The 16,184-nt window shown below is 51.4% G+C and overlaps 1 protein-coding gene across 2 annotated transcripts in view; it reads right to left on the bottom strand.

Annotated features, from left to right (window-relative positions):
* Positions 1-16,184, bottom strand: part of NINL (ninein like) — a 112,836-nt gene that overhangs the window by 8,162 nt on the left and 88,490 nt on the right. For both annotated transcript variants that reach the window (XM_082645702.1, XM_082645701.1), the window contains exons 15-18: positions 14,664-14,773; positions 13,571-13,830; positions 7,526-7,630; positions 6,288-6,357 (exon numbers count right to left, since the gene is read on the bottom strand). In XM_082645702.1, coding sequence (XP_082501828.1) covers positions 6,288-6,357; positions 7,526-7,630; positions 13,571-13,830; positions 14,664-14,773 — 545 coding nt within the window. The remainder of the gene's footprint in view (positions 1-6,287; positions 6,358-7,525; positions 7,631-13,570; positions 13,831-14,663; positions 14,774-16,184) is intronic.

Raw genomic sequence — 16,184 nt, 5'->3', positions numbered from 1 at the left:
ATGTCTGGAGGCCATTTTGGTCATCACAGCTAGCGGGGCGGGGTTACTACTAGAAACTAGTGGGTGAGGAGCTCAGCATCCCCAGAGTGATGGGCTCTCTGGCCACGGGGCAGAGGATGAACTCTGGTCCATCCAAGAAGCAGCAGCCTGGGCACCAGAGGGGCTCACAGCGCATCAACACCCAACCACTGCTCTGGAGAACTGGCATGGTTTTCTTGTTTCTCCCACGGTTATTTCTAACATTATCTTAAGCAATTTGAAGGGAAAAAAAAACCCTCGTTATACTTGAGGCACGTGATTCTCAAATCATTGTCATTAATCACAAAAACTGAGGCTCCCGGTGGGGGGAGCACACTGATAAAATCGCCCACTTTGCAGGCAGCGGATGCTGGACCCTGGGCTGTGCTGCCTGGGATGAAACAGCAGCCAGCAGGTGACACACGGAAGTTCGTTATTTCCAACCGGGTGTCACACACCTTCACACAAACCACGTTTCGCTCATCTGCTTTTCCCCAGCAGCCGCTCTGGAGGCCGAGGGTCTGCAGCCCTCCGTGCCTCAGGGCGGTGTCCACGCACCAGCATAGCTGGTGGGCGCGTCACTGTCTCCCCAGGGCCGGGTGTTCCCACCACAAAAGCCAGGCGCAGGAAGAAGCAGGCTGGGGCGAGAGCTATGGGTCTCTCCAGGGGACAGCAGAGGTCTGAGAAGCCAGAGGTGACAAAAACACTCCCAGAGGACTTCCCTGGTGGTGCAGTGGTTAAGAATCCACCTGCCAGGCTTCACTGAATCCATCTGGTTGTGCCTTCCACACACACACACACACACACACACACACAGGCATAATGATTGATTGCTTAGAACGAGTTCCTCTAGGATTACCTTTTTTTCTCTAAATTAGTTTTTTCTTTAAATTTAACCTTTAGTTTTGAGTCACTTAGTTGGCTGTTGCATCATATGATTCTCTGGTTGTCTCCCAGTGATGCCAGATGGGATCAGCACAGCCCCAGGTGCTAGTTGCTAACGCCTATAACATACCACCCATCCCCACAAAGGAGAATCATTTAAGAGTTCTTTGGACTTCAAAAGTAGCCAAAGAATTCATGTGACAGGTTATCCCAGAAAATCTTTTGCAGTTAGTGAAATTAGGGTATAACTAAGAACATTCGGAACACTACACACACAGTTCGGGTGATCTTGGTACAGTGGTGGACAGCAGTAATTAACACGTCCGTGCTCTGCTGGGGGAGGCTAAAGGGAAAGAGGTGTTCAGCCCAGAAAAACACTCCTCAGTGGATTTCCTATGAAGTCAGTGTGGCTTGGGTTTAACTTTGAAACAAATTAAAACATTTAAGAACTGACTTAGTAGCATTTGTGGATTTCAGATTGAGACCCATGTAAAAGCAGTGTTTTATTCTGTGAAAAAAAAAGAATCCACCAGCCGACGCAAGGGACTCGGGTTCGATCCCCGGGCCGGGAAGATCCCACATGCCGAGGAGCAACCAAGCCCGTGCACAACAACTACCGAGCCTGCTCTCTAGAGCCCACAAGCCACAACTACTGAGCCTGCGCTCTAAAGCCCGTGAGCCACAACTACTGAAGCCCGCGCGCCCTAGAGCCCACGTGCCGCAACTACTGAAGCCCGTGTACTCAAGCCCGCGTGCCGCAACTACAGAGCCCACGGGCTGCAACTACTGAAGCCCGTGCACCTACAGCCTGTGTTCTGCAACAAGAGAAGCCACCGCATTGAGAAGCCCACACACGCAACGAAGAGTAGCCCCCGCTCGCCACAACTAGAGAAAGCTCACGCATAGCAACGAAGACCCAATACAGCCAAAATAATAATAATAACAATAATAATAAAAATTAAAAATAAATAAAAACACTCCCAGAAAGAGTAAGAGCTCAGCAAGGTGTCAGGACACAAGGTTGGCAGGTGAAAATCCACTCTACTTCTATGTCCTGACAGTGAACACGCAGAATCCCATGTGAAAAACAAAACACTGTTTCTGGCCTCTGGTCTGGCCTGTAAACAGCTTGGAAGTCATCACTCCCAACCTCCCAACAAGAAAAAGCTGAGTAACTGAAAACCCAACCACTCTTCTGAGACCCATCAGAGAACTGAGGTCACAGGGCAGATCAATGCCCTGAAAACTGGAGACACGGGCAAAGAGAGGCACAGCTCACCAGGAGCTGATGGCTGGAGCCCGAAACAAAGTGGCTACTGTGGACGGAACTGTGTCCACAAACTCTTGGCTGTGTCTGGAGACAGGGCTTGCAGCAGGTAATTAAGGTTACATGTGCTCACGAGGTGGGGTCCTAATCTGATAGGACAGTGACTTTATGAGAAGACACAGTGAGAGGGCATCATCTGCAAACCCGGAAGAGCCTTACCAGAACCAAGTCAGCCTTGCCTTGATCTTGGACTTCCGGCCTCAAGAACCATGAGGCAATAAACTCCTGTGGTTTAGACCACCTGTCTGTGGCATTCTGTATGGAGCCTGAGCAGACTAAGACAGTGACCATTTTGAAGTACACAGAGCGTTCTGTTCTCCTGCCCTCAAGGGAAACGGCCTTTTCACCAGATCAGAACCAGCGTGGGGAAGGGGATACCCAACTGCAGCCCCCTCTGACCTTTCTGACTCAGCACACACCTATCAGAGTGGCTAAAATAAAAGAGTGACAACACAAGTGTGGACAAGGATGTGGGGAAACTGGATCAAGCACACATTGCTGGCAGGAACGGAAACTGTTACAGCCACTCTGGATAACAGTTGGGCAATTTCTTATAAAACTAAACACGTAACTACCATACAACTCAGCAACTGCTCTCCTGGGCATTTATCCCATGAAATGAAAACCTATAACCACACAAAGACCCGGCTGAGAATGTTCACGGCACCTCTGTGACAGCCCCAAACTGGAATCAGCCCAGCCGTCCTTTAAAAGGTGAGCGTTAGGCTTCCCTGGTGGCGCAGTGGTTGAGAGTCCGCCTGCCGATGCAGGGGACACGGGTTCATGCCCCGGTCCGGGAAGATCCCACATGCCGCGGAGCGGCTGGGCCGGTGAGCCATGGCCGCTGAGCCTGTGCATCCGGAGCCTGTGCTCCACAACGGGAGAGGCCACAATGGTGAGAGGCCCGCGTATCACAAAAAAATAAATAAATAACAATAAAAGGTGAGCGTTAAAACAAGCTGTGGGTGACTTCCCTGGTGGTCCAGCGGTTAAGACTCCATGCTCCCAAGGGCCCGGGTTCGATCCCTGGTCAGGGAACTAGATCCCGCAGGCCACAACGAAGATCCCACATGCCGCAGCTAAGACCAGGCGCAGCCAAATAAAGAAATAAATATTAAGAAACAAAACAGAACAAGCTGTGGGACATCAATGCCTTGGAATAGTGTCCAGCGACAGGAGGAAGCTAACCGGGGACACACAGCCGGGAATTATGATATGCGAGAAAAAGCAACCCCAGAGTTCGCCTTCTGTCTTCCTTTTGTATCACATTTTGAAATGACACAATTTTGCAAATGAAGGGCAGTTAGAGGTTTTCCAGGGTTGGGGGCTGGGGTAGGTGGGCAGGAAGGCGGTGGGTGTGGCTATGAAAGAACAACGTGAAGGATCCTGTGCAGCTGGAGCTGTTCAGTGTCTGGACTATGGTCGTGGAGACACGAACGTACACAGGGGATAAAACTGCACAGAACTTGACACACACACGAGTACACAAGTAAAACTGGGGAAGCCCGAGTAAGGCGCATGGAGTGTATGTATCAAGGTCGACATCTTGGTTGTTGATATTCATTATGGGCTGATCCCTGCCAATGCACATGTGGAAGCCCAAACCCCCAATACCTCAGAGTGACTGTATTTGGAGATGGGGTCTTGAACGAGGTGATTAAGGTAAAATGAGGTCATATGAGTCCAATATGATGGTGTCCTAATAAGAGGTGAGGACACAGACACGTCCGAGGGACGACCACGTGAGGACACAGGGAGAGGACAGCTGTATACAAGCCAAGGAGAGAGGCCTCAGGAGGAACCAGCCCTGCCCTGATATTGGACTTCTAACCTCGAGAACTATGAGGAAATAAACTTCTGTTGTATAAGCCACTCACTCTGTGGTACTTTGTTATGGCAGCCCTAGCAAACTAACACAGATATATTATACTATAGTTCCATAAAATGTTACAACTGGAAGAAACTGGACAAAGTGTATTTCTCTGTAATATACTTCTTCTTTTTTTTTTTTTTTTGCAGTACGCGGGGGCCTCTCACTGCCGTGGCCTCTCCCGTTGCGGAGCACAGGCTCCAGACGCGCAGGCTCAGCAGCCATGGCTCACGGGCCCAGCCACTCCACGGCATGTGGGATCTTCCCGGACCGGGGCACGAACCCGTGTCCCCTGCATCGGCAGGCGGACTCTCAACCACTGCGCCACCAGGGAAGCCCTGTAATATACTTCTTATAACCACCTGGGAGTCTGCAATTATCAATACTAATTTCAACTAAAAAAAGAATTAAAAAACAAAACCAAGAATGACACATCCCAGCTTCTGTGCTTCTTCAGTCCAAAAGCCAGTAAGTGAGACCAAGTACAGAAGGCATTTACTTATGGGGCAAAGGGAGACCAGTGTGGAGGTCAGTGCTGAGGGAGACAGGGCATCTACCCGCAGGGTAAAGGGATGAATCAAAGAGTTAAGTAAATCTATGGAAGATGAGGAAACCACGTTTTTCATTGCTAGAGGCAAGAGTTATGGAAAGGGAGAAAACTAGAATTATCCCTGTGATGTTGGAATTGCAGATAACAGTTTGAATTCATGGTTTTCCGTGGGGAGATACATAAATAAATATACCTGAAACCATGTGCAGGTGAGCATGATGAACATACGTATACACTCCCTAGCGCTATGCACTAAATGCACCTGGACATAGCGATGCCCCAGGAGCCGTGAGCACTCCTAGTACCCAGATCTTGGTCTCTAAATACCATCCGGAACTAAACGTCACCAAGGGCTCCTTGGAGAAATGACTGCTTCCAGGACTGGGGCAGGGAAGTTGTAGATGAACCTGGAATATCGTGGGGCACCAGAAAGCGAGGAAGTGCGCAAAGAATGGCCAGGACCTGTCAGGAGGACCCAGAAGTCACCCCGAGGGGGCTCTTATTCGCCAAATCTGGGACAAACTGAGCGTGAAAATAAATACTGATGGTAACATATTAATAACCCATTGAATAAAACAGGAATCTATGATAGTAACATAATGATGAATAAATAAATGGAGGGCTTCCCTGGTGGTGCAGTGGTTGAGAATCCGCCTGCCAATGCAGGGGACACAGGTTCGAGCCCTGGTCCGGGAAGATCCCACGTGCCGTGGAGCAACTAAGCCTGTGCGCCACAACTACTGAGCCTGTGCTCTGGAGCCTGCGAGCCACAACTACTGAGCCCATGTGCCACAACTACTGAGCCTGTGCTCTAGAGCCTGTGCTCCTCCACAAGAGAAGCCACCACAATGAGAAGCCCGCGCACCACAACGAAGAGTAGCCCCCGCTCGCCACAACAAGAGAAATCCCCTGTGCAGCAACAAAGACCCAATGCAGCCAAGAATAAATAAGTAAAATAAATAAATGAAAATAAATAAATAAATGGAGAGAAGAAAAAGCTCTTCCTTACACTAGAACACCAATTAACAAATATAAAAGGAAGCTGGGATTAGTCACCAACTGGCCACCATCACAGTAATAACTGACTCCACCAAGAAACAGAGGATGCTAAAACAAGGGGGTGAGAGTTTGATGAAGAACAGGATATTCACATATATCAAAGCATTTCCCCATAAAATATTCAGTAATTACCAAGGGGAAAGTAACTTTGTGGAGAAGCCTGACCAACACCACCTGACCAAGAATCTAAGTTGATGTCACTAATGCTTGTGTCCCCAGACTGGATGGGATGAGAAGGACACAGCATCACTTTGGGGATATTCACACATAATCTGAATCCAATCACAGGGAAGCACCAGATACACCGAAACAACCACTTGTAACCTTCAAAAGCGCCAGGTCCTAACAACAAGGACAGGTGGACTGAAGCCACACGAGGTCCTGGGCCGGCTAATGGGGCAGTTTCATAGTCACACTGATTTCCTAATTTGGGGTGGGAGAGGGCTGATGGGTCAGCAACTCACTCTCAAATCTTTCCTAACAAAGTTCTGTGCTTCCTTGTTGTAAGCTTGAAATTATTTCAAAATAATGGAAAAGGGAGGGTGGCATCAGCTTCATGCCAGGTGTCAATACTTCACCTGTGTGCAGAGCTCTTCCATCTCAGAGCAGGCCTTTTCCTTCTCTCTCTTTAAAACCTCAACTTCCTTCCTGTTGAAGAAGCAAAGTTAACAGTATCACCGACCACTCATTGCTCACGGTCACCTTGGTGGCTTGGATTTGTACACCTGCTCCTGGTACCCTACAGCCACTGCTCCGTCACTGTCCTACGCTATTGCTGCTGCTGGTCCAATCGGATCCTAGCTTTGGAAGCAGAGGAACCCTGACAGCACTGTAAGAACAAACCCTCCGTGACGCTCCTCAGTCACACACGTTACTCTCTCTCTAGCACACACGACTGCTCTTCACACCCAGCAGCATAAACACCAACACAGGCTCACATTCACTGACATCTGAGGTCAAAGGGGTCCCAGCACCAAACTTAGGGAAAAGTGGTTCCTGGAGGGGAACATCTTGCAGATTTCAGAACTGCTGTAACGTAACAGCGATCGCTTATTGACCATCCACTTTGGATCCCAGGCTTTCATCATCAGGCACTTTAATCAAATCAACACCGCGTTCTTGGCAGTTTAGAGCCGAGCTCATCTTGAACGTCATTAAAAAAAAGAAGCCAAACAAACCATCCTCGGATGAGGCTCTGATGGTGAAAGCAGAAATCCACTGACAGGCAATCCCGAGCCTCCACCGCAACACACACACACACACACACACACACCACCCCCCCACCCCCCCTTCCTGGCTCAGTGCTCAGGCCCCCGACCCGACTCTGACTCACTGAAATCGACAGACCAGGAATGAACCTCGGAGAAAAGCACACCTGAAACCATTATCAGGACAAGAACAAACAGATTCCACTTGCCGAGAAAGGCTGCAAGAGTATCTCCCGCCCCTACGAGAATGTTTGATGCCCCCCCCCGAGCCCTGAGCAGGGAGTATTTCTGCAGGGTGAGCAGTGCTTGCAGAGCAGCGTCAGAGGCACACGGGCCTGTGATGGAGCTGGCGGCGGTGGCGCTGACCTGGCACCTCCTACTTCTGCGAGCCAGGAGCTCAGGAAGGAAGGTGGCTGCTGACATCTGCAAGGAGGCCCAAGCCCCGCTGGGCCTGGCAAGGCTGGTCAGAGGGCAGCACGGCTCTCCTGGAATGCGGGTTATCTGTGCACACGTCCCACTTTCTACAGCAACGCCTTCTAAGCTTTCTCTACGAAGAGCAAGCCCTGTCAGGGACCCGGGTCGGGGTGGGACCGTGAGACGGCCCTTACCTCTGTGCAGCCTCTGTCCTTTCTGCAGCGTCAAGCTCTTGCTGGATCCTCGCCAGCTCATGTTTCAAAAACGTGTTTTCTTCAGAAAGCCTATCCAACTTGATTCTGCATGAGAAATTTAAGAAAGGAAGAAGAGTGGGAACTCCAGAAGCTGGTCACCCCCACGCACTCCAGTCTTGCAGTGACCCTGCAGCCACGCTTCCCCTTCCCTAGATGAGGGCACAGGACACCATTTCCTTCGCTTTCCTGTATCCTGTGTTAACCTGCTCTGGTTTGCATCTCCCAAGAGATAAGCTATAGAAGACAAAGCTTTCTTAGCTAAAACGGCCACACAATCAACTCCTTGGTATATTCAGCACCTTGGTTCTTCGTGTTCACAGCTGGCCTGTTCCTGCATCTTATAACCTCCACTGAAATGTGAGTGTGCCCATGGCTGGCACCAGTGCAAGATGCTGGGTGAGTCCTCGCGAGGTCATTGCAAGGAGAGTGGCCAACCCCTCCACCCAGTGGACTCCAGCACAAAGCTGAGGAACACAAGGACTGGGGAGGCCGGATCCCAAGGGAAGAGTGCCGCCATCCTACACCCTGAGGTCAGTACCAGGAGGAGCCTGGGACGATGCCCGTGTCAGTGGACAGAGGACGACCTGATGCAACATAGAGCCTTCAGGGGGGAAAGCAAGTACCGACAGTGGCTGCTGGGACCAAGCCTGCCCAGAGTCCCCCTGGCTTCCAATGCCCTTAGAGTCTCCCTGGGAAGGTAACCCCATCTATGTGTGACACACGAGCAACTGACCAGTAAAGATCACGGGGAGGCAGCCTGAAACCCACGCCTGCTGCCCAGAGAGTCTATCCTTAACACATGTTGGTCTTGCGGACATTTATTCCCCTAAACAGGTCTCTACCTGGCATTAGCTTCTTTTCAATCTAAAACTACTCAAAGCCACATGACCTCATATGTTTATGTATTATTCTTATAATGTCAAGCATAAGTATGTCCTTCATAAGCATAAGTACCACTTCATTTTTCCTCATGAGGAACTAGAGAGAAAAACAAAGACATAGAAGTCAACGGAATTTTAAAAGCAGCAAAGGGTTTCAAGCAGGGGAGTGACACAAATGAGGTCTGTGTTTTGAACTGTCATTCCGGCTCCACGATGGAAAACAAATGGACTCAAGGCAGGTGTGTATGTGTATGTGGTTGGCAGGGGATTCTGCCTCCAGCTTCCTGGACCTCAAATAAGATGGCAGTTGCTCCACCCCAGCTGCCCACACTCACCAAATAACCAGAGCAAAGCCGATCATCTAGTGTGTGATGTCCTCACAGAAGGTAATGGAAACCTCCAGGGGTCCCCAAACAAAAAAAACCCGGAAGCTGAAACCAAAGCCGTGAGCATTAAGCAACACAAAAATGGGGTTACCCTGAGGCCAGCACCTACACCTGTGTGGAGAAACCACACCGTGGATACATGCACTGGGCCAATTCCCTGGAAGAGGTTAAAGTGGTCTCAGATTAAGAGGCTCCCAACTCTTGGCAAAAGCAAAACACATCCTTTCTGCAGGGAGTACCCTCTACTACAGCTCCCAGGATTCCCAGAGATAAACATCACGTAAGCATGAGCTCACAATTAAAGATCACTGCAATATATGTGGAAAAGGACCACCTATGAGAGTCAGAAGAAGCCAGAACAACAGAATTAGATCCTGTAGGAACCTCAGATACTGGAATTATCAGACACAAACTAAGGATAAATATTATGAAATGTTTACTTAACTAAAAGATGGAAATTTAAAAAAGGACAAGCAACAAGAAGCTATCAAAAATGATCAGACAGGATGAACTGAACAGAATTCTGGAAAATAAAAAGCCAATGTCAAAAGAAAAACTCACTGGCAGAATGTGCCATAGACAGAAAAGAAGTCGGAAGTAATGAAAGAGAGGTTAAGAAATGGAGGAGGAAGGATGCTCAACATCACTAATCATTAAGAGAAATGCAAATCAAAACTACAATGAGGTATCACCTCACACCAGTCAGAATGGCCATCATCAAAAAAACTACAAACAATAAATGCTGGAGAGGGTGTGGAGAAAAGGGAACCCTCCTGCACTGTTGGTGGGAATGTAAATTGATACAGCCACTATGGAGAACAGTATGGAGGTTCCTTAAAAAACTAAAAATAGAACTACCATATGACCCAGCAATCCCACTACTGGGCATATACCCTGAGAAAACCATAATTCAAGAAGAGTCATGTACCAAAATGTTCATTGCAGCTCTATTTACAATAGCCAGGACATGGAAGCAACCTAAGTGTCCACTGACAGATGAATGGATAAAGAAGATATGGCACATATATATAATGGAATATTACTCAGCCATAAAAAGAAACGAAATTGAGTTATTTGTAGTGAGGTGGATGGACCTAGAGTCTGTCATACAGAGTGAAGTAAGTCAGAAAGAGAAAAACAAATACCGTATGCTAACACATATATATGGAATGTAAAAAAAAAAAAAAGGTTATGAAGAACCTAGGGGCAGGATGGGAAAAAAGACATAGACCTTCTAGAGAATGGACTTGAGGACACGGGGACGGGGAAGGGTAAGCTCGGACAAAGTGAGAGAGTGGCGTGGACATATATACACTACCAAATGTAAAACCGAGAGCTAGTGGGAAGCAGCCACATAGCACAGGGAGATCAGCTCGGTGCTTTGTGACCACCTAGAGGGGTGGGATAGGGAGGGTGGGAGGGAGGGAGATGCAAGAGGGAAGAGATGTGGGGATATATGTATATGTATAGCTGATTCACTCTGTTATAAAGCAGAAATTAACACACCATTGTAAAGCAATTATACTCCAATAAAGATGTTAAATAAATAAACAGATAGATAGATAGAAAGAAATGGAGGAGTGAAAAGACCTAACATCATACATCCAGTTGTAGAGGACAGTGAGGGGAGAAGCAATATTTTACAAATAGTGGCTGAGAGTTTTTCATAGGACACAAATCTATACATTCAATAGACAATGTTTTCTAAGTAGGATAAGTAAAAAGAAAACCACACCTATGTCCTACGACCCAACAATTCCATTCTTATGTACACCAGCACCCAGAACAAAAAATGGGGCTCCCCAAAGCCCCCAAGGGTTGCCACTATCCTGACTTGGAAAAGTGACCCCTGGGGGACTTGTGCTGGGGACACAGATGTGTCCAATTCGTCAACAATTCTTCCAAGTGCACACACGTGTGTATTTTTCTTGTGCATATAACACTTTAATAAAAAGTTAAAGTGAAAGAATACACACCTAAACTTACCAAAGAAAAACCATAGAAGATGGAGAAGTTAATAGCAGCCAGAGGATACAACTCAGATCACCATTCTCAGGTTCTAGGGTTCAGTCCCTAGAACCTGAGAATGAGCTGTTTCACGGCAAAGGGGAATCAACGCAACAGAGTTAAGGCTGCTAATTCGCTGACCTTAGATGGGAAGAGTGTCCTGGTCCAGGTGGCCAAGGTGGGCACAAGGCTCCTCAGCTGCGGAAGAGGAGGCAGAAGAGTGGGCGTCAGGACAGTGGGAGGAGGACCAACCAGTCACTGCTGGTGTTAAAGAAGGAAGGCGCCGGACCGAGGAACGTAAGGCCTGCAGGTTCTCCTCCAGAGCCTCGGGCAAGGAAGGCAGCTTCCGACACCCAGATTTCTGCCCAGTCGCACCCACTTCTGACTTCTCGGCTCCGACACTGTGAAATTCTAAATCGCGATGCTTTAAGCCTCTGACTCTGTGGTAATTCATCACAGCAGCAATAGGAAACGGACGCTCACACAAGGCAGCCACGGTTGGATGGAGCAGACTGCCCAGGTCAAAGGGCAGAGGGCAGCCCTTTGACGGCTCATCTAAGTTCGTGCTCCTAGGAAGACCATCCTTCAGAAAGAGGGGAGAATTTGAGACATTTTCGGATAAACAAAAAACGGAGGGAATTTCCTCCAAAGAGAGTTTCACTAAAGGCCACACATCAGAGGAAAGAAGATGGTCCCATAAAGAGGGCATCCAACCAGGCATCCAAGCTGAGGGCCGTTCAGCAAAATGCCTCGTCTGGATTCTTCAAAAATGTCCACGTCCAAACTCCCAGAAACAATCTACCAAAACTGACTCAGGAAGGAACGGAAGAGTTGAACAGACCTGTAACTAGGGTTACAGGTGCCAGAGCATGGAGCCCCCCCGCCGAGCCCCACCTGGGCAGGGCGGGGCGGGGGGACGGGGCAGCTGAAAGCTCCAAACACCTGTCTTGCTCCCGGCTGCACCCCCGGCTGTGCTGGCACATGGCAGTGCCCAGGAAACGGTGTCCAATGATGCAGACCCCACTGAGATTCAAACTGTGACTTTAGCTATGGGGCCAACAGGCCAGGGCAGGCAGCGGGGCAGGGGGAGCAGAGAGGACCAGGACAGCCTGCTGGGCCTCGAGGCTGGGGATGGGGTAGAGAATTTGGACAGCACAGGTCTGAGCTCACGTGTCTGTCCACCGGGAAGCACCCGAGACGGACAGCAGAGTGGGATTCTGGGCTCTGGGCTGTGTCTGTGCCGAAGGCCCCTGTGTGTGCCTGGAGCCTGCTGTGGACTCGCGTGTGCGCTGGGTCTGAAACCAGCCTGTCAGCGGCAGCCAAGATAGTAGACATGTGCCCACACATTCACCTCAGGCTCTGTGTCACTTGTGTGGCCCGGCACCAGCTCTGCTTCATGGTGGAGGGAATTCAGAAGGCAGGCCACCACAACCAAGGTTCCACGTCATCTGGGACACCCATCTCTGAGGCAGGGGCACAGAGCAAGGTCTAGATGGTGGTAAACGGTCCAGATACGACCGGGAGGAGTGAAGGGGTCTGGGGACAGAGCCTGGGGCTTCTGGTTATGCTAATGTTTTCTTTCTCAAGCTGGGAGGTGCACTGACATTTATTCCTTTTGGTTTCTCATAAATCCCACGTAACCCTTTTATTCACTGAAGCAGCCTGCCCTCGGTCACCCGGCGAGCAGGAGCTGGCACCTCAGCCGGACACACCCGCGTCTGTGGCAAGCCAGTGTCACCTGCCTGGACAAGTGGCACGACACCTCACGGAGCCTCTGTCTCCACCGGACCTTGCAGGTGTGCTGTGCAGGGGTTAATGGGGCCAAAGACACTGCACGCAGAGCAGTAACCACATCACATGGCTGTGCATGGCCTGCAAGTGCCTGCATCACCTCTGCAGCACGTGGAAAAGCCCTTCTAGAATCCTGGACTCCTGAGATGGAGCGTCTGCCAGCCTGAGCCCCCGGGGGGCCGGGGAGGAGGGCCAAGCTGCACACCTGGGCGCTCCCCTCACCTGCCCACACACCAACATCTCCGGCCACCTCCCCACCCTGAGGCTCCCCTGAGGGATCTCGAGGCCCCCAGCCTCCCGGCGGAGCCCAGAGGACAGGCGTGTGGGCCTTTCTCCTGTAACACAGAAGACCATGTTCTGGTTTTCCAAACTATCCCTTTTTCTCCTTTGCTCACACATCTCAGCTTTTTCAAGAACCCCACTGACCCAGACTAATGGCCTTTCCTGTTATTTTGGGGCTTTTAGGCCTTTTATCCACCTCCCCAAGGACCATGAGATGACAGATGATGGAGACCATGTTGCCCTTGCTACCAGGCAAGTCAGAGGCAGGAGGTAAAGTGAGTCAAAATTCTACAAAGCAAAGGGCTTCAGGGCCTAAGCTCTAGTTAATACGTATTTTTGAAGTCAGAATCTTTGGGACTTCCCTGGTGGTCCAGTGATTAAGACTCCGTGCTTCCACCAGAGGGGCACGGGTTCGATCCCTGGTCGGGGAACTAAGATCCTGCATGCCGCACGCGCAAAAAACCGAAAAGTCAGAATCTTTGTAAAATAGCCTGTTCTTTCAGGGCTCACGTGTCTGCACCAACAAGAACCACTAACAGCCATTGTGATTCTGAGCAGTTTGCCCAAATCCAATTTCAAATTCGGGTTCTGAGCAAGAAACCCTGGACGCGAAATCCCAAAAGGATGCAGTGCCGGACCTGACCCGCTGCAGCGCCTCCTCCAGCTGGTCCCTCTCCTGGGCCAGCTGCCGTGCGTGGTCCCGCTCCAGCTCCACGGCCCGCTGCAGCCGGTCCCGCAGGCCTTGGACAACCTCCTGCGACTCCTGGTGCAGCGTCACCAGCTCAGCCTTCTGACCCTGCAGCATGCCAACCTCGAGCTTGAAGGCCCTCTCCAGCTCCTTTCTCTCCTCCGCAAAGGCCCTTTTCATCACCTCCATCTCCCTTTCATAGTAATTCACCTGGGAAAAGAAGCGTGAGCAATGTCAGCCAGGGGCCCCCAAACATGACCTGCCTGACGATACAAGGCTGCCCGGCATAGCGTCCAAAGAGCGGGGGGCCCGGCCTCAACAGGGTGCTGGGGCCTGTGAAAGGCTCCCCAGGGCCCGTGTGGCCGCCTGCTTCTGTCACGTCCCGTAACCTTCACTGAGGCCTAGGGGGGCAGGCCTGGCAGGCGCAGAAAGGCTGCTGGGGGCCGAGCTGGGCTGGGTGCCTGGCAGCACCAGCAGGAGGGCAGAGGGGGGACAATGCCTACCGCGAGGCCGCAATGGCTCTGAACCCCCTGGAGACCTGGCGGGCAAGGCCACAGCAGGGGCCCAGGGGCAGGACCACAAGGAAGAGGTGGCCCCGCCTCGCTGGCAGTGACACCTGACGAGACGTGGGTACCGTCCCTCAACAAAACCCACCACAGTTGGGTCACGGAGCTGGAGACATGTTCACCCAAGAAGACAGGCCTGGCCAGGGTGGCCCGGGAGCCCCCCACGCAGGGCAGTCCCAGGGTGCTTCAGCTGGAACAGAGTTGGGAGCTGTGACTCCCCAGCACAGAGCAAGCAGGGAGGTCTGGCCTCAGCGCAGCCCTCATGACGCTGGGATACCACAACCCTCCCATTAGTAGTTATACCTTCTGTCCTGTCTGCTTCCGAAGCGGGTGTGAGGCAGAACCTCAAGGTCATGCACAGTTCCCTGCAAACCTCCGTCCCCCTGAGCGCGCTCACTATGGGGCAGACGTGTGCGCAGAAGCGTCCCAGCAGCAGGAAGCTCCCTGACCCCTCCGGCCTCCCTCAGCTCCCCTGACCTTGGTCTCCAGCTGGATCTCGAGGTCTTCGTAACGTTCCTTCACCTGCTCCAACATTATCTCCGTCTCTATACTCACTGGGACGGAATCACCCACAAACGTGACAATGCCTGCAACAAGAGGACACTTCCGTTTATGTCTTGCCCAGGACGCTGCGGGGTCTGATCCAACCTCCAAGCCGACATCTGGACGAAGCACGGCCTTCTGCGGGCACTTTCCGCAAGAGGAATGCGATGCTGGCAGTAAGAGGACGTGGGCCACGGACCGTCCGCTGCGCCGAGTTCTCAAAGCTGGCATCTTTACAAACCAGCATTTCGATTCTTTGCCAGAACACAGATCACTCAGAGGTATGAATGGTGAGGAGGCTCCCTGCAGATTTGTCAGGCCCTTGAATTCCCTGAAAGATGCCACATCGGGTACACGTCCTGCCCCCTTGACCGTGGCAGGCACACACAGGGATGGGGACAATGGGAAAAAGTGACCACCGCACAGACGGTGCTTTAGGATGAGCCATGACGAAGCTCTGTCTTCATTCCTTATTTCGGCTTCCTCCTTTTCTCAGAGGCCCTCCCTACTTTCTATTATGTCACACAAATCACGGTGGGGGGGGTCTCAACAAAAAAGTCAAGCAAACGAAGCACTTGTGGAAGCTCTGACAGATCGTAGGAAGAGGGTGTGAGCTACACCTGGTCCGGAAGATCCTCCCCACCGGCAACATCACCCGTCCTTACAGCTCGTCCCCAAAGGGCGCCTATGAACCCACAAGCGCGGCCAGCCCTCCTGGGCCCAGGGGTCCACCACGTTGTGCGTGTTGGGGGGCACACCCAGGGCTTGACTCAGAATGTGGGTGTGACCGCCGCTGCTGGTCCACGGGCCAGAAAGTGAAGGGAGCAGACACACCCTGACCTCTTACCCAAATTGTTTTCCACAAAAAAGAGTGACAGGCTCAATGACATCCTGAGAGAACTCAGAGTAAGTATCTCAGGAAAGAGAGCATCCCGTTGCCCTGACAACTGGAAGCCGCCACCTGGGTCTGGCCAAGTGGCACCCGTCAGGAGTGACCCCAGCTGGATGCACTGCCGGCCCTGACTCCACGACCCACATGGCCCCCGCCACCACAACTCTGCTGTCCTGACTGTCCCTCCTCCTTTGAAGGGACCAACAGAACCTCTACGGTCAGACGAGGGGGGAAAGTGTAAGAGAAAATGCTCCAGCTGGTAGAGCGCTCTGGTTTTATCAATGCCAACATGAAGCTTGGGGCTGCCTTCGGTGCCACACCTCAGAGACTTCTGGACACGGCACCCTGGGCACAGACCCCGTCTCTCTGCTCCCTGCATTACGGATCGTGGCTCTCGACAAGGGTCACATGCTCTGTGCAGCTCAGTCCCCTCCAGGGACAGAGGAGGTGACAATAACCCCCTTCCCCGTGGCCACACTGGCACCAGACACTCATCTGGGGATCAGATGATACCAGTGCACCAGCCACATGCCAACACCTGGCTGAGGGCAGAAGGGCTGTGG

The sequence above is a fragment of the Mesoplodon mirus genome (genome assembly GCF_964341445.2).
Source record: "Mesoplodon mirus genome assembly, chromosome: 15".
Classification (NCBI taxonomy): Eukaryota; Metazoa; Chordata; class Mammalia; order Artiodactyla; family Ziphiidae; genus Mesoplodon; species Mesoplodon mirus.
This window is presented reverse-complemented; position numbering and strand designations above follow the sequence as displayed.